General features: G+C 46.5%; 5 protein-coding genes across 16 annotated transcripts; 2 read left to right on the plus strand and 3 right to left on the minus strand.

Moving 5' to 3' along the window:
* Positions 1 to 8: 8 nt before the first annotated feature.
* On the plus strand, positions 9 to 1,198 carry LOC124342811 (elongator complex protein 5-like). Of its 2 annotated transcripts, none has more exons than XM_046795984.1 (5): positions 9 to 142; positions 200 to 511; positions 576 to 739; positions 802 to 983; positions 1,047 to 1,198. In XM_046795984.1, exons 1-5 carry the CDS (start codon positions 91 to 93, stop codon positions 1,150 to 1,152), a joined length of 816 nt encoding a protein of 271 aa, XP_046651940.1. In that variant the 5' UTR covers positions 9 to 90; the 3' UTR covers positions 1,153 to 1,198. The 2 variants fall into 2 exon arrangements, with proteins under 2 accessions (XP_046651940.1, XP_046651941.1); XM_046795985.1 differs by having other exon boundaries at positions 582 to 739.
* On the minus strand, positions 1,194 to 17,748 carry LOC124342542 (rho GTPase-activating protein 21-like). Of its 11 annotated transcripts, none has more exons than XM_046795508.1 (22): positions 17,473 to 17,742; positions 17,002 to 17,218; positions 14,746 to 14,848; positions 14,554 to 14,663; positions 12,026 to 12,152; positions 11,811 to 11,944; positions 11,563 to 11,730; positions 9,828 to 11,451; positions 9,514 to 9,642; positions 9,277 to 9,363; positions 8,489 to 8,938; positions 8,120 to 8,248; positions 7,870 to 8,053; positions 7,307 to 7,579; positions 6,061 to 6,940; positions 4,661 to 5,995; positions 4,399 to 4,582; positions 3,572 to 3,756; positions 2,831 to 3,497; positions 2,684 to 2,766; positions 2,353 to 2,613; positions 1,194 to 2,262 (listed from the first exon to the last, which is right to left on the minus strand). In XM_046795508.1, the coding sequence occupies exons 2-22, from the start codon at positions 17,056 to 17,058 to the stop codon at positions 1,957 to 1,959; spliced, it is 7,476 nt and encodes a 2,491-aa protein (XP_046651464.1). In that variant the 5' UTR covers positions 17,059 to 17,218; positions 17,473 to 17,742; the 3' UTR covers positions 1,194 to 1,956. The 11 variants fall into 11 exon arrangements, 9 of the variants coding, with proteins under 9 accessions (XP_046651464.1, XP_046651466.1, XP_046651463.1 ...); XM_046795510.1 differs by having other exon boundaries at positions 3,572 to 3,759; positions 8,723 to 8,938; positions 17,473 to 17,741; XM_046795507.1 differs by having other exon boundaries at positions 3,572 to 3,759; positions 17,473 to 17,741.
* Positions 17,749 to 17,860: 112 nt separating this feature from the next.
* Positions 17,861 to 19,836, minus strand: LOC124342754 (RISC-loading complex subunit tarbp2-like). The gene is made up of 7 exons (XM_046795893.1): positions 19,592 to 19,836; positions 19,360 to 19,501; positions 19,178 to 19,292; positions 19,075 to 19,100; positions 18,741 to 19,012; positions 18,535 to 18,669; positions 17,861 to 18,447 (listed from the first exon to the last, which is right to left on the minus strand). Exons 1-7 carry the CDS (start codon positions 19,664 to 19,666, stop codon positions 18,109 to 18,111), a joined length of 1,104 nt encoding a protein of 367 aa, XP_046651849.1. The 5' UTR covers positions 19,667 to 19,836; the 3' UTR covers positions 17,861 to 18,108.
* Positions 19,837 to 21,402: 1,566 nt separating this feature from the next.
* LOC124342607 (chondroitin sulfate glucuronyltransferase-like) lies at positions 21,403 to 25,152 on the plus strand. Its single transcript, XM_046795644.1, has 7 exons — positions 21,403 to 22,437; positions 22,518 to 22,669; positions 22,733 to 22,891; positions 22,957 to 23,199; positions 23,261 to 23,421; positions 23,484 to 24,082; positions 24,145 to 25,152. The coding sequence occupies exons 1-7, from the start codon at positions 21,714 to 21,716 to the stop codon at positions 24,417 to 24,419; spliced, it is 2,313 nt and encodes a 770-aa protein (XP_046651600.1). The 5' UTR covers positions 21,403 to 21,713; the 3' UTR covers positions 24,420 to 25,152.
* On the minus strand, positions 24,542 to 26,698 carry LOC124342692 (dnaJ homolog subfamily C member 1-like). Its single transcript, XM_046795800.1, has 6 exons — positions 26,434 to 26,698; positions 26,129 to 26,207; positions 25,409 to 26,055; positions 25,154 to 25,344; positions 24,818 to 25,091; positions 24,542 to 24,721 (listed from the first exon to the last, which is right to left on the minus strand). The coding sequence occupies exons 1-6, from the start codon at positions 26,569 to 26,571 to the stop codon at positions 24,581 to 24,583; spliced, it is 1,470 nt and encodes a 489-aa protein (XP_046651756.1). The 5' UTR covers positions 26,572 to 26,698; the 3' UTR covers positions 24,542 to 24,580.
* Between the last annotated feature and the right edge of the window lie 10 nt (positions 26,699 to 26,708).

A 26,708-nucleotide genomic window follows, 5' to 3' on the forward strand; every position in this document is an offset into this window, starting at 1 on the left:
CTGCCATCTATTACCTAAGCGGCAAATCACGATGCACGAATAAACAATAACAAGCAGACGACGAACTGCCTCGTGCAGTGTTCGACGAAAATGATTTTGAAAGACATATTATCTCAGCCTCCCGTTTCTACCGTAATTCAAGGTTAATTGGATATTTTTGATAACATAATCCTTTTTAAAATTTTGTTGTAATCCTTAGATTCGTGTTCACTTAAAGGACGACCTTTGTTCTTAAGTTTAATTCGTCACTATTCCGAGAATGGCTATTCCATTCGTTACTTCAAATACGATTCACCTCTATCCTCTGAAACTACCGAAATGGAACAATTAAAACTTTCTTGGAAAACATCCATTGTGGATGGGAATCAAGATTTAATGTCAGTTGAAAATTCTTGGACATCAGAAGCAAGAAATGACCAGGTTTTGGTTGCGATAGACTCACTGTCACCCCTGCTTCTGAATTGGACTGTTGGGGCAATTGCGTCAGCCTTGAGGAATTTACAAAAAACAAGTGAGATTGTGCAACTTGTGTAATTTTAAAGCTTCATATAAATTCTATTTGAAATGGTTTCTAGCAACAGTATCTGTGATTGCCTTGGTTCATGGTGATGTCCATGATAAGCACACTCTGCAAGCACTGAATTACATATTTCCTTGTCACCTGGCTGTTCGCAGAGCACAGGGACGCAACCTCTGCAGTGGCACATGGAGGAAAGCCAGTGGAAAAATTACTGATAGCGTAAGGAGTACTTGTTTCTCTTGTATCAAAAATTTGAATTTAAATTATTTTTTTTTGCACAGGATGAATATTACAGCATCACAGATAAATGGGAGTTGAAAGATGTCAAAGAGTTTATTGAAAATCAACCTGCAGTTATGCCAGACTCTTTACCAAAAAATGCAGTACCAAAGTCAACTTTTAAATTAGATTTGAATGCCAGAGAAGAACAGGCTAGGAGTCAGGTCGTTTTACCTTACATCAAGTAACACGACTTACATCTCCATTTCAACACAATCTAATAAGCGCTAATTTTTGATAAATTTAGAAAGCACAACGAATCATCAAGCGAACCGTCCAGGGGTAAAATCATTTACGAAGTTGAAGCGCCCGATTGGGACGACGAAGACCCTGACGACGATCTCGAAATCTAAACAATTCACTTGGTATTAAATTTCAATAAAAAAAGTTCAACTTGAATTTAAATCAGTGTAATTTCATTTGTCACGTTTTATTCTGTGGCATCCAAAAATTGCCATATGCCTTTTTAGTTTTATTTTCTCTTTTATTATATCTTGTCTTGTTAAAAGTTTATGTCATGGCTGACGCAACAAGAGATATATAGAGAGCAAGAAAATGAATGGACGGCACGTCAAGCGTACTAATCCCATATATAATCAAATAATTCAGGTTAAAGAAGGTCGTTATGTAAGTCACTGTACTACACAATATTGTTGTTGTTTTTTTTCACGGGAGGAAACATGTTTCAGAACATTACAAAATGGCGAAAGTGCGTGCGAATGGGCCAACGGCGGGCAGACGATCGTGCCGCGCCATAAGAGAGCCATGATTTTTTGTTTTGAATGTACACTTTTTGTTTTTGGTAAAAAATAAAAATTATCATCACAGCTTTTAAGGGTGGTGGTGGTAGGGGTGGGGGGGTGGAGGAACCCGACCGACGCGACGCACTACTATTTTCATCTGTACACAATCAACACGAACAGAAAAACATTTACATTGAACATTTTTTTTTTGTTTGAATGAAAAAGAAAAGAAAATGAAAAGTCATTTGATGTCATTCGAAACAACAAATTCCCGCCATCAACGGACATTTTTTTTTTTACTTTCTCCTTTTTTCTTAAACTTTTTTTAAAAATAGAATTTTCTGATTTATTATTTAGAATTTCCCCATGCAAACGTCAATATTCTTTCTTTTGACTGCCACACCGTTCATTTTTTCACGGGCTGGAAACGTCTCCATCCGCTCGGATGGCAGACGAGGGGGCCTCGAGTGGCTGCGAATCAGTTAGTGGTGGCGGCGACAAACTGTTGTTGATGATGGTGGCGCAGGCCATTTCGGATCTGCGACACAATTCCGGTGAGCTGGTCCTGATGCGTTCGCTGCGCATCCACGTCTTGAGACTGCGGTCCACGTTGAGATCCTCGTCGCTAATCAAGGGCTGGAGACGGTCCCAGGCCGACCAGCGTGGAGCCGGAATGACGTTTCTCTCATCACTTTTGTCGGCCAGCCAGCGGATCCGCACCTTTGCAAGCAAATCGTATCAAACTCCTGGAACACACGTTGGGCAAAAGGGATCGACAGCGAGTGGAATGGGAACCGAGTTGAAAATCACCTTGTCGAAATCGCGAGTGCCGCCGACCGTGTGGCGCCGCTTGAGCCCAGACTCGCCGCTCCGTTGGACGAATTTCTTGGCCGTTTTCTGGCCGCCCGTCTGCCTCATTTCCCGCTCGCGCGCTTTCGTGTTGCTCTCCGTCTTCTCGTTCTTGGTCAACGAGTCGGAGCGCTTGACGCCCTTGCCAACGACCTCGGTGCTTTTCGACTCGCGTCTCACGCTCGGCTGTTTGCTGTTGGCTCGATCGGCCAGCTCCGCTTCCTGGACAATTTTGCAAATGAATTTAACATTTTAAAATTTAATCCAATCTATTCGACTCGGGGGAACTTGCCTTGAGTCCGCCTCTGGGCTGGTCGGAGATGTTGACAGCTTCGTCCAGGTTTGATTCCAGTAAACGCTTCGACTGCTCACCATCTGTAGGAAATGGAAATTACAATTAATTTCTCCTGCCCATTAAATTTCAAATTAGAAATGGTACCGGTCGTTGTCGCAGCCTTTTTCGTCTCTTCCGTTTTGTTCAAACTGGCGATGCTGGCCTTCTTGGTCGGACTCGTCTCGGCGCTCTTAAGACGCGCATTGCCTTTGACGGGCAGGATCCTGCTGGGCGACTGCGGTTGCATCTGCCCCGCCGACATTTGACGGATGACTTTGGGAGCCTGGAGCTCACCGACGCTCATCTTCTTGCCGGCCGGCGGCGCCGCGCTTTTGCCCAGCTCCACCGTCTTGGCTCGGCCGACGACGGCCATCGACGATCGGTTCCTGACGGCCGACGACGACGAGGATGAAATCGACATCGTTGATTTGGTTGGTGAAATTTTGGCCGAGTCGACGGCCGCCACTTTGCCGGTCGGGGCTGGATCGTTGGCCGACTTGTTTGCGGTGGCAGAGGGTTTGGGGATTTGAGATCGACCGACAGCTCCGGCTACTCCGGCAACAATTGTCGTCTGTTGTTTGACTGTTGTTGTTGTTGTTGCGGTGCTTTTGTTGGCAGCGACGATTCGGCCGGCAGAGGATTTGACGACAACGGCATTGCCCACTTGCAACTCGACGGCCGGTTTCTCGTCCAGCTTTTCTTCGGCGACTGGGACATTGTCTTGCTCCTTTTGAACAACGGGCAATACTTGGACAGCTTCCGGCTCCTTCTCCTATTGTTTTAAAATGAATAACCAAAATTTGAAATGAGAAAAATCTAAAAATTGAGAAATGGCGAACGACGTACGTTGGTGGGTCGAGGTAGAAGTTTTTCATCGGCGCCACCATTTTCCATCACAACGGCAACAGGAAGTGGATCCACTCGTGTTTTGGGCTGCTCCGCCTGCTGCTGCTGCTGCTGCGGTTGTTGTTGTTGTTGTTCCGGTTGGTTGTCTTTGTCTTTGTGGGATGCGTCCGCCGTCGAGTCGGCCACTTCTGGTGAGAGGAGAAAGACGAAAAAGAATCAACATGACATTCTTAGATGTTTTCGCGTGTTCCGACATTCAATTCAAACCATGCGGATTTGACATGCGTCAACTAGTCACTAGAATCATCTACAAATGAATGGAGGATCGAGTCAACGTATTCTTAAACGAATCGATTTTAAAACAAAATGGAATGAAATTGATAGGATCCCGTGCAAAATGAAAAGAAGTACTAGACGTGCTTTTCTAATCTAAATAATTGGAAAAAAGACAAAATTGTGAAAATAAATCTTTCTAATGAATCACACACGAATAGGGGGGTGACACTTACACGCCCTTCCTATTTCGACTTTGCTTTTTTTGTTTTTTTAAATATTTTTTAGTGAATTGTGTTTTATCATGTAAAATGCCATTGGTATGCATGGACCTAAAACGGGCCCATTGACATCCAGGAACCTACATCCCCAGCAGTAACCAATAGAAATGGGAGAAAGAAAAAAAAAAAGGTCAAATGAAAAATAAAAATCGAATCAACTTTTTCGGGGGAAAAAATTTAAATACAATTTAATAACCAATTAAAACACAAAAAAAAGGGAAATAAAATCAAAATAAAATTTTATTTGTTCCGATTTGATTTCACGTCACTTACCGGAAAGATTGTCAGCCAGGACGTCGAGAAAGTCATCCGTTTCCATTTCCAGTTTGGCTCGATGCCAGGCAGACTCGACTTCCGTCTTGTCCAGGCGACGGACTCCAGCCAATGCCGCCGGCATTGGCTCGCCCTCTCTCCTGACTTGACGGGCCAAATCTCTTTGCAACATTGCTTTCGTTTCCTGTGAGCAAATGACGGAAAAACTTTTTCCTTTTTTCAATTCCGCCAATAGAACCAACCGGAATTTTTAGTTTTTTACCTGCTCAAAGAGGCGGATGCGCTCCTGGGTGACGGCACTCAGACCGGAATAGCTCCGTATTCCGGCAGCGTCGATGGGGTGGAGTTTATGGACGACAAAACTTCCAGACGAGGTCCGACTGCGGAACGGCTCCGACGACCCAGAGGCCTGGGCCAATCCGTCCGTCCCCATTTCCGTGATGCCGGCCAGGTCGGCCATGGCCAAAATGGGCGACGGCGGCGGCATGACCGTTTCACCGCCCAGCGAGGCCGACCGCTTCCTCTCGACCGTCGGGGGCGTGGCCGGCACTTCGGCCGTGCTCAAACGGAACTCGGAGGCTTCCACCGGCAAGGCCGGCTGTCCTCCGGTGGATCCGAGTTCGACTAGAGAATGTGCAGAGCCGGTAGGAACTGTTGCGCTGCTACTGAACTGGGCGGCCATGATGAGAGTCGTGGAAATGGTGGCCGTCGTCATCGTCGCAGAGGCCGTGGTGGTCACCACCACGGGCACGGGCATCACGGGGAAGACCGGCGCGGCGTCGCCTCGCTCGCTCAAGTCGGGGCTGTCCAGCGACGTCTGCCGCTTCTTGCGGGCGGCCGTGATGATGGACAAGACAATTTCTTTGGCGTAGGAATCCTTGCGCTCGTCGGCGCTGCTCAACAGGTTGCTATTGCTGGCCAGAGTAGTGGGCGAATTGGGTTGCTGCTGCTGCTGCTGGACAGGGTCCACCGGTTGATCCTGATCGGGAGGGAAGAAGAAGTCGACCTTGTCGATGAGCGTCTCGACGATGCGGCACTGATGCGACATGTCCGTCACCATGGTGACGGTGCTGTCGTCACCTGGCCGGATCAGCGTCGGACCAAAGACGATGGCCAGGTTGCGGGCTTCCATCTTGTTGACGTGGCTCTTGCCGGCCACCCGAGACAAGTGGCCCACCAGGTAGCGCAGCGTCGAGTAGTGCGGCTCCGGCAGCTCGTCCACCAGCCGCTTGATGGAATTGAATCGCACCTGCTCCGGCTCCGTCTTGCTGGCCTCGATCAAGGCCCCGTAGAGTTCAGACGTCACCAGCGGGTCGGGCAGTTTGCGGAAAAAGGATTTCATCAGCGACGAGATGACGTTGACGTCGTTCCAGCGCGGATCCGACTGGTTCAGCCCGTCGAAACCGCGGTTGAGCGAGTCCGACAGGGCGTTGACGGCCACGCTGTTGCCCGGCACTCGGTAGACGCCGACGCTCTCCAGTCCGCGGGCTTCGACGATCCCGACGCAGAGTTCCACAATCAGCGGAATGCTCTCCGACAGGGAGGATCGCGGGCAGAATTCCAGCGGAACTCCGATCGTGGCTCCTTCGGGTATCATCTGCCAAAAAAAGGAAATTGACGTTTAGGGCTCCTGGACAGCTGGACAAGATAAAATGAACTTACCGCGTTGGCTTGTGAATTGGGAGAATTGCCCTGGATCTTTTTGAATTGCTGGACAACTTTACGCCGCCAGGTGGTGGGTTTGTTGGCGTTGGCCGGCGTGGAATTGGGGCCGTCGGTGCTGTTGCTCCCGCCGCCGCCGCCACCACCGCCTATCGTTCCCGGCAAACTGGGTTTCCGCGTCTTGGAGACGGGCGAGTGTCCGGTGGGCGAGCGATTGCGGTGCAGAGTGAAGCGGCCCATGCGACGGCCGTGGGCCATTGAATTGTTATCGGCCTCGTGAGCCTGTCTGACCAACATCATCTCGCTGCTGCTGTAGCTGGACCCCGGTCCGTCCTCCTTGTCGCTGCTGTTGGCGGCGGCCTGCTCCTGCTGGAACGAGTCCAGCCAGAGGACCATGTCGCTGCTGTCCTCGCACTGCATCAGGTACTCGCAGAGGCCGTTGAACGTCGACAGCCGGAGGACGTTCTTGCGTTTGGTGTAGTAGACGGCCACCTCGACGGTGCATCCGCGCAAGTCGATCATCATGTCATCGGCTCCGGCTCCTGGCGTCGAGCCGCTGTTGCTGTTGTAGCTGCTGTAGCTGTTGTTGCCGTTGCTGGCCATGGCCGTGTTGCGATCCCGCGTGAAATGGACCGTGCCCGATCGGATGCGGGTCCACATTTGCCTCCAGGATCGGTCGGTGGATCGTCGGCAGTCGATGATGGTCTGCTTGACGTAGAGCCATCCTTCGCGTCCCTCGGCTTCCGACGGACTGGGCGGATGAGCTCCGCTGGAATCTCCTCCTCCTCCCTGCTGCTGCGATTTGGACGTCAGTGAGACTTTGGTGTCGCCAAAGAGCGAACGCAGTTTCTGGATGCTGTGCGGCTGATGGGCAGAACGTCTAAAAATAAGTGGAAAATACACAAAATAAAATAAAAGTTGGTTGACGTTCATCCATCAGCCGGACCACAAAAAAATAGAAGAAGATAAAAAAAGGGGTGGGGGGAGACGGATTCTACGATCCTGCCTTGTAAAAAAAAGAGATTCTCATTCGCAGGGGAGGAGGTGGGAGGGGCCTGACTGTCTACAAATGAAGGTCGTGCGATTAACGAGAAATACGAGAAGTCAAGAAAAATAAGAAATGGACACGCGGGGGTGGTCATCCATTAGTACGGGAGGGATAATTCCTGATTGAGTGGAAGGGGGAGTGAGCGCATGCCGAGTTGATATGATGGTGGGTCTTGGTTGTTGTTGTCACGGATCTCACCGACTGGGGGCCAGCGGTGGAGGATGGGCCGAGGCGGCGGCCGTTTTGCTGGCCAGCGTCGAAGTCGACGACAGGGGAGTTGGTGTGGCGTTGGTGGTGGTGGTGGCGGCGGCAATGCGCTGATGCGATGGAGGCGGAGGAGGTGGCCTCGACTTGTCTTCGAAATACTGCCGGAGGCGAGAGATCATGCCAACCGGCGGCTGGACACGATCCATCGCCGACACCATCATCGTCAGATTCGTCTCCACCTTAACCACGGCCCACGAAGTCGAACTAAATAATAAAATGGACCACCAGCAGAACCAGTCAAGAAGAAGAAGAAGAAGAAGAAATTCTCCTAACCATTTCCTATAGTGTACCCTCCTACATCTTTTTTTCCTTTTTATTTTTAGGAGGGGGGAAGGGAGGGGAATGATTTTTTAAACTCGGAAATCAATTTGATTTAAACGGGGTGGAAATAAAACCAAAAGTTTCTTTTTAATAAATTAAAAGTGGCCAAAGATTTTTGGTTATTTTTTTTTTAGTTTTTCTTGTTTTGGAGAAGAAGAAGAAGAATGTGATACCCTTTGGCTGTGTGCTCGTTGTTGATGGGCGTCGTGGTGGTGGTGGCCGTGTTGGTGGTGGCCGTCACCACCGTTTCGGCTTCCGTGGTGGTGGCCGACACGAGTAGAGACGGCCCGTCGACGGGATTGCCGGCCTGCGCTTTCAGATACGATATGCGTCTCATGCCCCGGTCAGAGTCGTCATCTGTTTTAGTTTGAAACAATTTGAATTATTATTGACTTGTTGATTGGACAAAACAGACTAAAATACCGTAAATCTTTTGGCGTCGATTGACACTGGCCGTCGCGGCGGGTGTCGTCGTCATTTTCGTGATCGACTGTTGACTCTCCTGCTGTTGGTGGACGGTGATGCTCCCGCTACTGCCGAGGCTGCTCGATCCTGTCGGCACGACGAAATCATCCAAATCAATACCAAAGTCTAATCGAGTCCATTCAAATTCAATGTTAAAACATTTTTTTAGAAAAAAGGGAAATTAAAAAAAAAACAGTCACAGCAGAAAAATGTCGAACATTCCGGGCTGTTGTTGTTTTGTTGATGTTGTTGTTGCAGGAAAGAGAAAAAAAATTGGCAGGCAAAATGAAGGAAGAGATGCGAATGTGCAAGGCAACAAAGACGAACCTGAGGAGGTCCCTAAAGAAGCCAGGAGCTGGTCGAATCGCTCCAAAACGGACAACTCAAAATCAGAAGCGATGGGACTGGGTCGTGGCAGGGACAATGGACTACCAGAGCTTCCGGTCCTATCGACCGTGGCCAAACAGTTAATGTTGTTGTTGTTGGAGGAGGTAGAGGTAGTAGTAGTGGTAGTAGCAGAGACATTGTCATCGGCGTCGATGTCAGTTTGCAAGCAAGGACCTTTGGCGGGCGGTTGTTGGACGAGCCACGACTGTTGTTGTTGCTGTTGTTGTTGTTGTTGGCTCAGCTGGTTGTTGCCGGTTAGTTGCAAGTGGGAGGGTCGCTTTTTGACGCGACTGACCGCCACAATGCTGCTGGACGCACTCGTGTTCGAGTTCTCATCCAGCGACAAGTCAGTTGTCAGTTGTAGCGGACTAGGCGAGGAAGCTGAGGCGGCTGGAATTGATTTATTTTTCAAATAAATCAATTCCAAAATAAAGAAAAAATAAAGAATAAAGAACCAAAAATGATGTACGAAATGAAAGGACAAACCAAATTATTTGTTTAAAAAAAAAGACATTCAGACAACAACTAGGAAAATTATAAATAAGAACAGGCAGAAATGAAATTAATTTGTCTAAAATGCAGTTGTTTTTGGTTTAAATTTGGCGCTTAGCGGATTAGTTTTTCTGTTTTTTTTTTTATTTTTATTTCAATTAAAAAAGGAGAAAACGAATAAAGCGGGTGGATAGAGTATTGCGGAGATGGGCGCGGGAATGGCCAGCAGGACTCACCGAAATCACGGACGGCGGAACGGTACGAGTGCTGCCTCAAGACGAGACTTTTACGTTCCTCCTCCTCGTTCCACGTGACTTGTGCATCTAATGACGACGACAACAACACACAGACCACAATTGGTTTTGTTGGCCGATTCAAAAATATTTGCATATTTCAACCCCCCACCCACCCCACCCCAGTGAACACTAGTAGAAAACGGGATAATCAAATAAAAAAGGAAATAAGACACTCACCATAGGTGTTGGGTGGGAATTCCATTTCCATGGCGGGCGGTTGGCAATGCAAATTCGAACTGCCAATGATGACGGTGCGGTTGCCCGAACCGCCGGTCGGCACCCGTTGAAATTCCGACGTCGATTTACCTTTACCAACAAAAAGAAAAAAATCAAAAGGTAAAAAAAAAATGAACAAACAAAGTGTGGCCAGCCCCCACATAAAAGGGGGAAAAGACGGGCCACGTGTGTGTATATATAAATCTCTCTCTCTTATCCAGAGAGAGAGAGAGATCAATGTGTATATGTTATAGTTTATAGGTGTGTGTGTGTACTGTATCGTTCGGCGGCAGCGGCGGAGGCGGCGGCGGCGACGGCGGCCGCTTCCTGTTGTTGTTTGCCGCGCTGAGCGATCCGGGCCAGAAGGCCCTTTTCGGCGCCATTTTCAAACGGTTTGGTTCGCTTGACGACGACCGGAGCAGCAGCAGCAGAAGCAGCGGCAGTGGCTGTTGCTACCGAAGAGGCGGCCAGCGGATGCTGGCCGGCCTTGGTGGGTGACGGCGTGAAAAATTCTTCCGGCGAAGCCAGCGGGGCGTGCATCAACGTCAACTGCCGGCTGGGCTTGGGCTCCGGCGGAGGTTCAGCCGCAATGTTCTCCTGGATCCGACTCAACGTCGACACGAATTGTTTGTTGCCGGACGGGCTGCCCATGCTGTTGCTGCTGGCCGTCACCGTCGTCGTTGTTGTCGTCGTCGTCGTGGTGTTGGTCGAGCCGTAAAAAGGTTTGGGCACCGTGTTGGGCACCAATCCCAGGCCGACGGCGCCCGGCGACTGAGACGGACTGGCCGGGGGCGTGGCTCTCTTGGAGGTGAAGGAGATGGACCAGGGCTCCATCGACGTGATGCCCGTGTGGATCACTTCCGTCTTGGTAACAGCCGTCGATTTGTGATGTTGTTGAAGCGGAAGTTGTTGCGGAGGTTGTTGCTGGGTGGGCGTGGTCGTCACGTCCGAGGAGGAGAGCGAGTCGAGCGACGCCGTCAGCGAGGCGCTGATGGGCGGCCAGACGGGCCGGGCGAATTTCTGCGGCTGGGCGTAAAATTCTTTGGGGACGGGCGGCGACTGCTGGGCCTCCTGGACGTTGACCCAGTAGGGCAGGGCCGGCCTCTTGAGGAATTCCTCCTTTTGCTCAAAGCTCTTCTTGATGCGGGTCATGACCTGGGCCTGCTGGTGCGACTGCTGCTCGTTGCACTCGGAGGCGGCCGAGTACAGACTGCCCTTGCTGGAATTGAGCGGAGAGTCGCGCAGGTTCTGCTGCTGTTGCTGGAGGCTGGACACGCTGCCGTGGATGGCCGCCACCATTTCCATCGGATGCACCGGGTAATGGAACTGGTGGTGCTGCTGTGGCTGTTGTTGTTGCTGGTGGTGGTGGTGATGGGGCAGACTGGACGGATCGGCGTAACGGGCGTGGCCGCCGACCGATCCGGCCGCCGCTGGAGGACTGGTGAAAGCGGCCGGAGCGTTGATGCTGTGAATGAATTCCGTTTTGCAAGTTGGCGTTCCGGCGTAGGAACTTCTTTTCGAGTGGACAGCCGAGACGGCCGAAACGGACGACGACGAGAATCCCGTCGTCGCTCCGGGGTAGTAGTCGCCTCCTCCGCCGCCGACCAAACTGCCGCGACTGCCGGCAGCTCCTCCGTTGGGATTGAAATCGGCCGATTTGCGGACGCTTTTCGACACGAGAGCGGCGGCGGCGGCCAGACGGGCCTGAGCCGCAACGGCCGCATCGTCGCTAGCCGCCGCCGTGGGGCGGCTGATGGCTGCCGTCGTCGTGGTGGTAGTGGTCGTCGTTCCGGCCGTCACCAGTGGCGACAGGACCCGACCGAGCGGTTGCTGCTGCGTCGCTTTCTGAACGTGGGCGCCGGCCTGTTGTTGTGGCGTCACGGGCTTTTTGGTTTCCACCTTTATTGCCCGTTGGTTGTTGTTGGAGAGAAAAAGAAAAAAAATCGATGAATGGATTAAACAAATGGGGTGGGGGGTTGTTGAATTGTTTGTTTGTTTGTTGGTAGGCACCTGGAAGGGTTGGTAAGGTTTTGGCCGCGGCAGGTGCGACATGATGTTGTTGGGCTTCAGGGGGTCCATCATCATCGTCATTTTGCCCGTCTGGTCTTCGGCACTGCCGGCCGCTGGAATCACTGGCCTGGCATTCGTGTACGGATTGTGGGCCGTATCGGCGAAACACTAGGGGTGAAATTAAAAAATGGACAATGAAATGAAATGGATCAGACTGGGAATTGTGGAAATGTGGAGATGGAACAAACCTGCTGGAGGACGTCGTGCTCTTTGGGCATCACGACCAGCTGGAGATTGGGTCCACTTTTCTGTATCATCTGCACCACCTGGGCGTAGGATTTGCACATGACCGACTCGCCATTGACACTCACCACCTGGTCACCTGCCCGGGGGGGAAACAAATGAAAACGTTAACCAATTAAACTGGGCAACAAATAATGACGTCGATTTGTTTCTTTCCTACCAGTGGAAAGTCCAGCCTTGACGGCGGGTCCGTTCTCTCTCACGTGCTTGACGAAGATGGTGTCCATGGGTATCATGGGGTCGAGCAGGCCGGCCGACATTCCTCGCTGCCATTCCTCGGGGCAATCCTGGACGGGAAAAAGGAGAAGAAGAAGAGCAGAGATGCAACAACAACAACAACAACAACAAGAGTGACAGATGGATATTACATGATACAACATTCCAGGCCGACACACACACTCGACGCAATGCCAGTAGTGAAAGGAAAAGAAAAACAAATTTCGATTGAAAAGAGACGGTCGGACGGACGGGCGTCCCTATTTCCTCGAGTGCGTGTGATGATGACGGAACAGTTGGGCTAGCGCGTGTGTTCCAATAAGGAGAAAACCGGGCAGGAGGGAAAAGAAGAAAATGAGAGAGAAAGCAGCTGGCCAGACGCTTTGCATTTATAGAAAAACGGGCGCCTTAATCCAATCTCCAAAACGCCATTTCGAAATGAATAAATAATCAAAAAACGGGCGATGGGTGGGGGTGGGGGGGAGAGAAAATGTTTTGAAAAGGAGATCTGAGCTCAGAGTTTTTTAAAAACATTTTCTTCTTCTTTTGAAATCAAAATCAAAATGGGCCACTTGGAGTCCAAGGGTCTTGTCATCAAAAGGCGCCCGTCTATTAATGCTGTGCAACAATGGACGGCCGGCTGGAATAAAAAAAAAAAAAAGAGAGCCGAATCGAAATCATAATAATAAAAAGAGGGGGGAAAAGTGGAGAGGAGCCGCGGGCGCTCGTTACGACAAACGCCCAGAGTCCACGACTTGACATCAAGGTGGGAGAAAAAAAAAGAAAATGTCTTTTGAATTTCATCATCACGAAACGGTCGTAAAAAAGCGGTCGCCCACAACAACAACCAGCCGGCCAAGCCAAGCCAGGCCGGGCAGGGCCAGCAATCGTCATAAAAATGAATGATGGAGCAGCTCCTTATCTTCTTCTTCTTCCATTTCCTTGTAGGGCCGAGTTGGAATCAAAAGAAAAAGGTCAAAGAAGAAGAAGAAAATCTGGGAATGCATCCAACAATTTCGTGCCGGAAGACAACACATCCGTCCTTGCAAATGCAACCCACTCCCACACACATACAATCCCGAACAAGTCTCTCCAATGGCGTGTCGTGTAGACGATCGACTGCGGCCGTCCGAGTGGCTGTTTGTTTGGATTGCGGGAGAGGAGAAGAAGAAGAGACTTGCAACAACAACAACAACAACATGATCGATGGACGCCGGTTGAATCCAATTCGGGTCAAGGACCCAAAGGAGAAAGTCTTGTCGCCATTTACCCACACACACACAGAGAGAGAGAGAAAACCAAAAGGCACAAACCATAATCTGTCGACACTATCGTGTGTGTACTAAACTCTCTCTCTCAGGGCTCCCAATATTCCGCCTGCGGTCAGATGGAATTTCGTCGTTTTTCTTCTCTTTGGTCTTTCGACTTTCACAACAACAACAACAACGTTGGTGGTTTGTTTTTTCTTGCCTTGTTCCCGGCCTTCACACCCACACTCGAAAGACCGGACGACCAAGTCGACCGCACACGAAAAAAAGTTGATTTCATTTTTGGTTTCGCTTTTTTCTTCTTCTTGTGCCTGGAAATGATTGACCTTAAACTTGTTTTTGATTTCATCGTGTGCGACACTGCGGTCACGTAGACCCCCCGTGCAATGCCGCCACCCACATTTATAGAACCTCCCCGCCCGCCCGCTCCTTTCTGATTCATCCCACCCGACTAGTCGGGAAAATGTTACAACAACAAGAAAAGAAAAAGACGAAATCGGGTGACATGTGTGGCTGAGAGGCTCTTTTATAACCTCCTCCTTCAGTCCAGTCTTCCAGTCCTCCCACTCTGCAACTGAGCATCTCTCCATGTAGACTCTCTCTCTCTCTCTTGCGGCTGGCTGGCCCATAGCTCCGAGTGGCCCTTTGACGTGCCGCCAATCCGGACTTGGCCCGTGCGCGTCATCCGATCAGCCGAGGCTAAATCGGGACTAGCCTCCGCAGCCTTGAAAGGTCTCCGACCGAATGAGAAGAAGAAGAAACCAACAACAACAACAAGAAGAAGAACCAACTTCTTCTTCTTCTTCGTTTGCTAAACGTCAAAAAAGGGGTGGGCAAACGGGAGGAGGAGAGAGAGCGGGGCTTACACGCCAACTGTTTTTTTTTTTCCTTTTCCTTCACGGTCTGGCCGCCCGTTTTTCTGTTTAACGACGCAAGGGCCCCTGTGCGGTTCACAAGAGTAACATGAGCAGCAGCATTCCTCCTTCCTTTTTACTCATTTTCTTCCGTCCTTTCGTCTCTCCGGCGGGAGCCACTCCCGTGTGTCTGTTTAGAGAGAGAAACAGACTCTCCTCTCCTCTGCTCAACCCACATAGGGAGGAGACAAAAGGGGTGGCAGCTCAGCCCGTGCCGGCCCGTGCAATTCGAGCTGCTTTTCCTCATTCTCCTTTTTGGACCGGGTGGGAGGGAAAGAAAAGAAACTTACGGAAACGGAATCGGGCGGGTAGACGATAAAGTGACGCAAGGTAAATCCGAATCCGGCGCTGGAACGCTGGATCGTGATGCAGCGCGGACCGCGCACATTGCGCCCATCTCCTTTTTTTCAATCAGAAAAAAAAATGTTGGAATCGTTTAAATTTCTATACGAAAAATAATTAAAAAAGTAAATCGAACCAACCTGAATTGTGAGTTGCATCCGTCCGTGGTTGGGTCGGCGTGTTGAGCCGGTCACGGACGGGCAAAGTTGATGTCTTGCTCGACGACAATTCGTTGGCAACAAACTGATTGCACAAGACAAAACGACACGACAAACAAAAACAAGAAAAATTAAAAAGATTTGACAAAAATTGAAAACCAAAAAACGGTCACAGTCCATCAATATGGACAGGTGCAACATTATCAGAGAGTCAGATAAGCCCGTCTCCCTAACGGTCCGTGTTTCGAATTTTTAAAACAACCCCAACCTTATATCTCTCTGCTTGTTGTGTTGCCCAACGGTCGGGCAATTGGATAGCCAACAGACAAACCGGATTAGACGAGAGAGACCAACCGTCTTGTTGTTGTTGGGCCGTTCCAGTTTGGTCCGAACTACCGGACACAACCGGGAGAGAAAGAATTTCAAGACAAAATGTTTCAAATGATGAGCAGCCTTCCCCCCCTTGTAAATATAGACGACCAAAAGATACGACCGGCTTCTTCTTCTTCTTCTTCCCATTTGTTGATGTTGTTCCTGGGAACACCCAAAACCAACAAATACTCGTGATGCTGGGCCCCCCCCTTTTCTCTTTTGGCCCGGCACACACACACACACGGGGGGGAAGGGTTGATGATCATAAATAATCCACAATGAAATTCTCCTCAAGGAAAAAGATTTCAAAAACAAATTCACACAGTCGGTCGTTCTTTTTTAAAAAGGAACGAAATGTCGTTTTGTTTGTCCCGTCGTCGGTTATCTGTTGCGCCTGCGTGTTTCTCCATTTGGTGTGTGTGTGTGTGGCTGGACCAAAGGGGGCTAAAGATAGCCTTAACGGCCGGGCAAGAGGGGCGAGTCTGGCGACAAAAAGGCATCTCCTCGAGTGTATAAATAAATTTGACGGGCCGACTTTTCTTCTTCTATTTCTTCTTTCTATTTTCATTTGTAAAACTCGTCCCATCGAAATTGAAAATAAGAATAAAAAATCCTTGACTTGTTTTTCGCCAAAACAACACACACGCCGGAATGTCCGACAAGTTTTTTCTTTTTGTTTCTTTGCTGTGCGTTTGCCACTTGCTGGGCGCCGAAACAAGGCTCTTATTAGCTCAGACTTGTATGTGTCTCTTCTCTACTCTCTCTATGTTGTGTGTGTGTAGACTAGACCGCGCATTCCGGCCGCAGCTGGACTAAACCCCCCCAACACACAAACCAACTACTACTACACCGGGAGAAAAAAGGAAGGGGGATTCTTTCTTTCTTTCTCGTCTAAATCGTTAGGGAATCGTTGAAAATAAACCGACCCCAGAGTCTATAAAAGGGCACCACTTCTTATTTATTTTTATTTTTTGGTGGGCTATTTCCTTCTTCTTCTTCTTTTTCGACTTGGGTTTTCTTAGTTTCGTGTGTAACTTGGAAAATAATAAAATAACCACTGGGTTTGTTATGCCTTTATTTTTTTACCTGGGCTTCACTTCATTAGCTTCTTTCTCCCCCTCTCTCTCTCTTTCCCTTAAGAGATAATTGGTCCTCCCTCTCTGAAACTAATTCGTCAGCTAAAAGTTGATCACATCAAAAGATTTTCCAGATTTTTTGTTTTTGGGAAAAAAGTAGAAATTTTTCTCCGTTTCAATGGCTTCCTTCCCCCTGGCCGAATATTTGTGTCATCCATCCTATTCAGGTGGGCGTACCCGTATAACGTAACGTGGAGTGGAAATTAGACATGCCCGAAATAAATATAACTACTATACACTACACTAGAGTAGATACGAGAGAGAGAAAGCCGCCGCCTCGACCTATAAAATTTTCGTTTTCCCTTGGTCCTCGCCGTCGTCGTGTTCGCTCGGCCGTGTAAAATGCGTAAAGAATCCGGACAAAACAAGAAAAAATGCTCAACTCTTTCCCGACTTTTCTTGTTCCCAGGAAAAGTGTGACAATATCGAGGTTATAATATACGGAAGTCGGTAGGGAATAAATAATAAGCCCAGGGGTAGTAGTAGGGTTGTTGGTTCTCTCTTTTGTGGGTGCGAATCGAGCCGGCAACCAACCAACCAACCCCCCAACGAAAAAACTTTCTCTATTCTCTAGACTCGACTCTTTTGTATGTACACGAGTGGCCCGTGACGATCAAACTCGTCGGAGCGTGAACTTTACTACTACTGGAAGAAAAGTGTATCTCTCTTTTTTAGAAAAAATTCTAGTTTAGTATTAAATCAACGGTTTAAAAAAGAGATAATAAATTACCTGCTGTTGTTGCTGAACCGTCGGCTTGCTGTGACTGCTGCTGGGCTCGGCCATCATGACGACGACGACGACGACGAGAAAAGGAGGCCCAAAACTGGTTGTGCCCACCGTCGTCTTGTGTCTCAACTATCAAACGCCGATGTGATCAATCCCGGGCGCATTTTTACCCACTCCAGTCAGACTGCAGTGGCTGCAGCAGCTCAGCATTCGACGAAACCTAACCAAAAAACCAAACGGGCTGACGTCAGCATTCTTTCGATGATGTCATCATCTTCCATTAAACTTGGCATCACGAGATTTCTCTCTCTCTCTCTACACACACACACAATTCCAACAGCAGAAAATGGAAGAAGAAGAAGAAAACAGAGTCGATCCTCGGCTCTTATCGACCCATACCCACCCCCACACACACACACACACACAACGGCCCTTGACACACACCGAGCAACGACTTTTTCTTTCTCTTTTTACCTCTGGGTGGCGCCAGCCGATGCTTTTCTTACATGTAGGCCACTTTTCGCCAGCTAATTATATATCTAGATTGCACACGGCCAATTCAATTCAATACGATCAAGACACACACAAACACACTCACAGCTAGAGACCTTCTCTCTCTCTCTCAAGCCAACACACACACAACACACACAACACTCACACCACTTGTCTCTCTCTCTCGACACACAACACTGTACGGCGCCAAACTGCTGCTGGGTCTCAACTGTGAGCGTCGAGCGTCACGACAACACCAAATCCAACTCGAGACTAAATCAGCAGCGCCGGGCTGCTGCAGCGGACCAATCGGCAAAAAGAAGAAATAAAAGGGAAAACTAGACACGCCAACGCCATCTAGCGGCAGCCATTAAAATCGATCACAATGTGTATTTTCTTTTTCTGTCTCGTTGGGGGTTGGTTGGCATATCATTTGAGGGAGGGCATTTTTACAATTACACACACGCACGCAATTGACGATTGATTTCAAGAAAATGCCGCCACATGAAATTGTTGAGATTGTCAATAAGGACTAAAACAAATGACCTAGTCTGAGAGAGGAAATACTTTTTAAAGGTGTAAAATGCTAGATTGGTGGTCACATCGTCAAAACTATTACTACCGACTACTATTCGTTTCTTCATTGGCCGAGTCGGTGGCGGGATCGGTGCTGCTGCTGGCCGGGACTTGTGCTGATGGCGGTGGTGCCATCTTCTTCGTCATCAGCTTGAGATAGTGCAGCGCACTGAAGGCGGCTTCTTTTTGAGCTTCTTCGTAGGACGAGCCGCTGCCGCAAACGACGGCGATCGGCGTGAGCGACATGGTCAAAAGACACTGGTATCGACCCGAATGCGTCTTTTCCTCAATGTCCACGTAGGTGGCGTCGAACTTTTGCTCCGCCGATATCTCGCGCAGCAATTGGAAGTAATCTAAACAAGGATCCTTCAAGGCCACTTCCTGAGCAAGCAGCAGTAACAAAAAGTAGCAAAACGGAATTCAGCTGGGGTTGTTTTAAAGAAAAAGAAACACGGTATTATTACATACTTGTAAGGCTGCGATCTTTTCTCCGGCGAGTTTTCTGAGGCTTCGGTGGAACTGCGTTATTTTGATACCGTGAGAGGATTTGCTCGATTGGTTTTCCTTTAAGCCTCCACACCTAAGTGAAGCCCTTTGCGCAATCTGTTGGACAAGGCAAAAGCTTCGATTGCAACACACATTTCACCTGCAATAATAAAACGTAATGGCATTACTTCATCCTCGTCCTCGAGACCGCCTTGGTTGGGCAGCTCGATGGGCGTATCTTTGAGTTTCATCTGCATTCGATAGGCCGCTTGTCTCTTTGCCAATTTCTTCGACTTGCCCACTCCAATTTCCTGGTGGTTCTCCACGACACAAGTGATGACAAATTCCCTTTCGTGTGGCAGGCCATTTTCGCCTTCCAGCACGTAACTCGGAGGCGCCCATCTGTGAGATATGCACAGTTCTTGTAGGTTGCCTACTGGATTGCCCGGAATACCATCATCTGCAATCACAATGGGAAAACATTTTACACAAGGAAAGTTCCATTAATCGTAGTCTTGTTACCATAGGGTGAAGTTACTGTTCTCAACCTAAAATGTTGGGAAAATTTACGTCATTTAATGTTTATTCTGCTTTGGATTATGGACTCTGGGAAATAAAAGCTCACGTGCCACCACCAATATTTTCCAGCAATGTAGAGCAATGACCACCCCAGATTTTGTCCAAAACCGCTTTAGCTGCAGCATGCTTGGCTTTTTTCTTGGACTGCCCAGATCCCATGGCTAGATTGAATTCAGTTGACGGGTTGAATGTCAGCAGCATGTGCGGAATTTTTTGGCTCCTACTTACCAACTAGTTCCCCAACAGAAACCCGATATTTGAATGTAGGCTCATGGATGGCCCCCTCGATTTGGATCAAATCATACTTGGGGTTGATGCCCTTCTTCACGTACAGCTCCTGAAGCAAGGAGACCGGTGTTTTCGCTGCACCCTGAAGAAACAAGATAAATATTTACACAAGTCGATCAAAAATAACAACAGCACAGTTTGTGATTCGGGGGCATTGGGGATTTAGTTGTACCTCCATGCCTTCAGCGTGTGTACTGCCCTCGGTTTCGTCCAGTAACGTGTCTTCATCTAGGTTATATATCTTCATTCTTTATATATATTTCTTTTTGGGGAAAGACTTCAAAACTAAAAATAACTGGGTAGCGGGTTGTTGTGTATGGACGTTATTGCTTGTGGCAGACGAACGAACATTAAGACCCTCAACGCCATCTGGAGGCGTGAAACTCGTTCGATTTCCAATCGTCTAGGAAGCAACACATTCACGACATTTTTCTCCAAAAGAAAAAAGAAAAAACTAATAATATAATTCCTAGTCTGGAGATTGGGTAATCTAGGAATGTCCATCTTGTCCTTTTCAAATTCCATACGTGAATTCGTGTTTTATGCACGTTCTATTTCAGGGAGCGACGAAGATTGCGGAACCCATCAGTGTGCTTTTTAGTCAGGTTTTTGTTAAGTGCAGCTAGCAGACATTTGGGGCAAGTTCCTTTTTTTAATATATATTTTTTGTGCTGTTGTTGTTCACGAATAGAGTGTCGTGATGACGGAGACGTGAGTGGCTAGCTACATAGAATCTCTTATTTGCTAGAGACGACGAGACTGGGCCGGCAGCCAAACCGTTTTTCGTTTGTACCGAGGACTTGCACACACACTTTCTCTCTCTCTCTCTCTCTCTATACGCACCACGAAGCACTAATTATAGATCATGAGCAAAAGAGGAGAGCTGTGTGACTAGAAAGAGAAAAACACACACAGCCCGGACAAGAGAGAGTGGAGGGGGGATGACAATCGACGGCTCATTGCTCTTGCAAGAGGAGAGAAAAAAGGGACGACTTGCTGCCTTCATTCCGGACGTAACCTCGCCGAAAAAAAATTAAAAAAAAAGGCTCATCGTTACACCACATTGACATTCCGCGTCTTCATTCCGTCCCTGCTTCGCATGCAGACAAGTCCAAATGAAATATTGCCAGCCGCATTTATCTTATAACTTATCCAACAACTAATGGCCACCATTTCAGACATATACGAACATTAAAAAGTCCGCAAAGATAAGTCGAGCTTGGAATTATGAAACGTGAAACGTGTCTTCTACTAATAATGAATAATTAATTTTTGTGTAACTTGCGCAATTTCTTGCTATAGAAACAACTCGAAACAATTTGATGTTTTCATAAGCGACGCCGTCTCCATATTCAACCAACCCGGAAAATGATTCTATCTCGGTTTTGGTTGTTGTTGCGATAAACAAGGTAAATGCGGTAAAATGAAACCGTTTGCCAAGGGCATCACAAATAATAACGACGAGTACGTTTCACAATATAATCGAGATTAGCCAGTTCGAAATATTTTATCTAGCTCCTTTGAAGAATGGTTGTGAATAATACTGCTGTGCGCAACTTTCTTTTTGACAGCAGCGCGTCCTTTTGTATGGGCCCCAATGCAATATGATATATCAGCAGCGCTGGTCTTAGGCTTGCTTCAGGTCTAAGTGCTATACAAGATTATATTCCGTCAAATAGAAAATATATGGGGTCACCGGTCGCCGCTACTCGGAAACTTGAACCCATAGACGGTTTCTATTTTCATATTTCTCTGTTAAGAGAAACCCAGTAAACATGTAGATACAGTATATCTAACGTTAAAAATTTTTTAAGCCTTTTTAGAAAGGTTTTCCCCATGTAACGAGTTACTCACGGTTGTTATTTTCGTGATTTTTCCACCTGTGTAGGAAATCTGCACGCTTTTTAAATACGAAATTATTACCTTTTAGTAAGAGGCCATTAATTTAAGCAATAAATGGAATTTTATAATATTGCATTTCATTGTATTTTATTTTTAGTTCCGAGTACGAGAATCACGAATTCACGTTATAGGCCGTTATGAGTAAAAGCTTCACGTTTTGTCCGCTTGGCTCAGTGCTGTCAGTGGAAATCTTGGGGTTAAACAGCAAACTCTCATTGTTATTTCCTTTTGTTGACGTAGGGATATTTGACACAAGAATTCCGTTTTTAAAAGCCAAGAATCTCAATATTTCGTGTAAGAATTTTTGTTTTTGAGTGATGTGAAAGTTACAGTGACCGACTTCGGTTTAGTTCACTACATCAGAAATCTCATCTTTCGTAATTGTATTCTAAATGTTGTCATTGAGAATGGTCGATCGCTTACTTGCTTGCAGACCATTTACACCTGTACTTATTGGCATTTGCGTAGGTATTTCTATTAGTTTGATTGTAACCAATGCCGGTAACGACAGTGGTTGCATGGAAAAGAGCTCTGCTTTCTTTGGAGATATTTTTGATAAAAGTCACAGCGTCGAGTCCTTGTTCACAGATGACAGCAAAATTGCACAAGATGAAAACACTGAAGACTTGAGCGATTATGACCCTAGAATCAACCTGGCTGGGAAGCCTCATTCTGCCAAAAAAGAGCCTCAGACCCTAATTAGACCCAGATATTTATCTACAGAATTGGGAATCAAAGAGAAAAATTTTGTTGCAGTTTTAAGCTCAATCAAACAAATCCCAACTTTAGGACTTGCAATTAACGAAACCTTAGCTCATCATGTGAACCGCTTAGCCTTCTTTGTTGAAGTTGTTGGAAATGATAAACTTGATGTCAAAACTCTTCCTATTGTTGGATTTAAAGATAGCCAACAAGGTCTTCTGACCCTTCACACTTTAAAATATTTAGCTGACAAATTGGCTGTTGGATACAGTTACTTTTTCTTGATCAAAGACACCACTTATGTTGATGGAAGGAAGCTAGATAACTTGACAAAACACATTAGTATTACTGAAAATGTTTATATGGGATTGCCTGGAACACATCCAACGTCTAATCCGTCTGTGTGCTCTTTGGGTGAGTTATTATTCCATGTATTTTGTAATCTCACAACTGCAAATGTTTAAATTATCTTTTATGTTTATGTCTATAATCAGACAGTGGTATACTTATAAGCAGCTCGGTCCTTTTGGCGATATCTCCGCTGCTGGAGACTTGCACAGAAGATTTTGCATTTAACTCGGACGATGAAAAAATTGGACTTTGCATTTTCAAAGCCTTGAATCTCACATGTCAATCACAAGTTCAAGTACGGTTCTACTTTAAGTACACCTGTTTTATGATAACGAATCTTTTTTTTTTTTAAAAACAGGGCCAAACCTTTTCTACATTTAATCTCGATGCCCATATTAGTGACGTCCGGCAGCTGGAGAAAATCTGGGAATCTCAACCGGCATTGTCTAATGCGTTGACATTTTTTCACGCACGAGAGACTTCATACTTTTTCATGCTTAACAAACAAACCTGCGAGGTTAGAACAATCTTCATAGCGAATGTTTTTCAAGCTAAAGTGTTTTTCCGGATTTTTATTCTCAGGTAGCTCTACGAAATATTAAAAACTCGATTCGGGACCTTGAATCTTCGATTTTCCGCTTGGCACCGGATGCTCCTGGTGGACTGGAGGCGGTTACATGGCCTGTTGGATATTCTCCTCCTTCGAAACAAGACACTCGTTTTAGCGTTTTACACTGGAAATATTTCAACGAGACTCATGTCTTTTTTGACACGGAAAACAGCGTCGTCAAACCGTTGAGTGGTCCAAACTTGGAAGATATTCAAGTATGTTGTCGTTAACCAATTTGCTTTTGGTAGATACTAAAATTTGTTGTTATTGCTGTAGGAGGTTATAAGTGCAGCTGTTAAAAGTGTTTTGAAGGAGAGCCCAGAACTTAACTACTTGCGAGTAGTGAGCAGTTACAAGCGTTTCGATCCTACTCGAGGAATGGACTACCGATTGCATCTTCTTTTTAAAGATCCAGTCAAAGGGAAAATTACCGTTAGGTATTGTCATTCAAATGCATTAGTAACGTCAAACGGAAGACATTTATCATTGATTTGTTTAGAATGGAAGGTTGTAGGCCTATTACTCACGTGGATACGGTGCCAATGCCGTACGTCACCGAATCATCGGTGGTCCATATCGTTCTCGTTTTGAGGGAGGACGACGAAATCGCTCCCGCCGAAAGGTTCATCTCTTTCTTTGCCAAAAACATGATGGCTAAATCTGATAAATCAGAACTGACTTTGGTGCTCCTCAACCGAGACGCTGGCAATTTCAAATCACTTGCGCAGACCCTCAATGCGCAATACAAAAAACAGGGCTCCAAGATCAGCATCCTCTCGTCCAAAATTTCCAGTTTGAACCGGTCGGGAATGGACTTTATCGCAGTTGACCTGATTAGCAGCAAAGTGGAACCTGGGACGCTCATCTTCTTATGCAATCCGTTTACTGAAATTTACCCGGATGTATTGAATCGCGTACGGATCAATACCATCTCTGGCTGGCAGCTATTTAGCCCCATTCCATTCGCAGAGTACAACCCTGAGGTATCGTTCCCTGGCTTATCGAAAACTGAAGCACTCAACATTTCAACGAACCAAGGCTTTTACGACGTTCACGAGACACAACACATCAGTTTCTACATGGCAGACTACTTAAACGGTAAGAATGTTGGCAGCTCTCATATCTTCCCGTTGCAGACATAACAATATTTCCCTTTGTAGCGCGGAAAACTTTTGAGATGGAACAACCGCTGGTGAAATCTGATCGTGACCTTCAAGGAGAGTTTAGTTCACCCCATGAATCGATTTTAGCCATGTTCACTCGGATGCGTCAGCTGCACATTCTACGAGCTGTAGAACCCCATTTGCGAATTCGCTATCACGAACGAAAATGCGAGACTAGACGATGCCGAGAGAGTTTCCTGTTGTCCCAAGGAACAAGATCTCAGCTTGCACAATTTGCCCTCGACCGAGAATCTCCTGCGCTGACGGAATAACTATCGCTGTGTGCGGAACAATTTCCTTTAACTAGAAGCTGCTGCTTTAGTCCTATCAGCATCATTCGCTATTTGTGATAAAAACGAGTGCCAAGGCATGAAAAACGGCTACCAATATAACATTTCGATAATTAATAGTGTTATTATATTTGTTATAAAGCCTATGTCGTCTGAATCGTTTCCGAGTCCTGCTTTTCGTTTAATTGGGTCGGCTCTTGTTCTGCTCGCAGTTTTTCCTCTTCCATTTGCTTCTTCTTCTTGACTAAATCTGATAGGTATTTCACTCGCATCATACACTCCTCCTATTGAGATTGAATTGAAAAGACATTGTAAAGCAACGCTTACGTTTTTTGAATTGTTATACTAAAAAAACAAGAATGTAGTAGTTATTTAGTTACCTTTGTTTTATCGGGCACTGCCTTTGCAATACGTTCCCACCTTTCGGAGCATCCTTTGGTGTAGCAAGCCAGGGCTGTTTCAAGAGATTTTTGTTGCTTTTGTGTCCAGCCACAACTACCAGGAGTTTGTTCTTCCACTCCTTCAATCCCATAGTTTGCCTGTGTAGGTTCTGCCAACAAAATGTTATTTTTCCCTCCTCTGGTCTTTTCCTTTTTCTTCTCCACCCTTTCTTCCTCCTTGGCAATTCCGTCACCTTCTTGACCTTCAAGTGGCCTGAATAGAAGAATAAAAAAGTCTGTGACAGACTATAAATAAATACGTTTGTACGAAAATACCTGAAGGCGTTATCTTTCAATTTTCTGGCAAAATGCGTTACTTCGGTGACTGAACGATTCAGTGCTTCTGCAATCTTTTCCCATCGTTCAGTCGTTCCTACTGGATATTTCTTCATCAACTTGGCCAATTCTGTCAAGTCCTCATCAGTCCAAGGGCCAGTGTTCAATGGAACAACAGGTTTTTCTTCACCCTGAAGAAATCAATTAGAAATTTACATTATGCTAACCAAAGTGGTTTTATTTTGGTAGTTGTACCTGAGATGAAGCATCGACAGCGACTTCCAAAACACGTTCTTCGGCTGCTCCAGTATAACTTGGCAGGGGGGCGGCTCGCTTTCTTCTGTAAGATTTCTTCATTTCCTTTTCTCTTTCCATTTCCTCTTTCATGAGCTCTTCTTCTTCAGCGTCCAATCTTTCTTGTTCTTTCTTAGCTTCAGCTTCTTTTCTTTTTTCCTCTTTGTACTTGACTAACCAACGGATAGCAGCGGGCAGTGATATGATCATATTAAATATCTGGAACGGGAGGGTATTTTTGTAACTGGGCTTTGGGATGACGTATAGTTTGTCCAATTTTTCCTCTATTTCGACCTCATTCGTCTTCAGTTTCTTTTTCTTGATCTCCTTTTGTAATTTCTTCATTTGATTCTCTTTGAATTCATTCAGAGTCAGCTTTTTTTCAATGTATGCACCCCAAGCAACTCCATACTGTCCAATGGAGAACAGAACAAACAACCAGATGGATAACTCCATCATCCCCATTTTCCGAACGCGACGGTAGTAGTAAAGTGGGTTTCTCCAATTTGGCAGGCCTTCGACAAGCACCTGATCGTAACGGGTTCGCTTGACACCATCTCGCAATATTTCGTAGACTCCTACTAGCTGACGAAATTTCACCTCTGCATCTGTTGTTATAAAACAAAGTGAATTACTTAAAATGAGTGATTTAAGAACTAAAATGAGAAATTAAGGTGTTACCAGGGGCATCATTTTTATCGGGATGCAGCTGGAGAGATAGTCTTCTGTAGGCTTTCCTGATGTCAGATTGGCTGCAGTTCTAAATTGTAATGTTTAAAGGAATTAAAAATTAGAGTGTGCTCAGATTTAGGGAATACAATATGTGATAAATCCATGAATTGATTCTTACGGAATCTTTGATTACTCTCATCTTGTTAATTTTGAGCAAAAATAAAGAACATTTTGTAATTTCAACAACTCTTAGCATGATGGCATATCCACTGTGAATTATTATATCTAGAGCACTCGGTTGGAGTCTGACCTACCTGTGGCACACCAAGAAGATCATAAAAATTTTGGTTTATTTCTTCAACAAGGTCAAAAATTTCTAATTCACTTTGATCCCAAGCAAAACAAACTGAAAAAACTGAAAATAGGATGATCAAACTTATGGAACTCTTCATGGTGGTTTTTTATCGGCAATATAAGCCCACTTAAAGAGTAAACAGCTGTCAAAACAAGTAAAAAAACAGATAGTCGGTCTTATTATGTGGTGTAGTCTGTAAGCTTTGACAGCATGGCGCTTTTTACTGCGAGTTTG

Source organism: Daphnia pulicaria, chromosome 6 (genome assembly GCF_021234035.1).
Source record: "Daphnia pulicaria isolate SC F1-1A chromosome 6, SC_F0-13Bv2, whole genome shotgun sequence".
NCBI lineage: Eukaryota > Metazoa > Arthropoda > Branchiopoda > Diplostraca > Daphniidae > Daphnia > Daphnia pulicaria.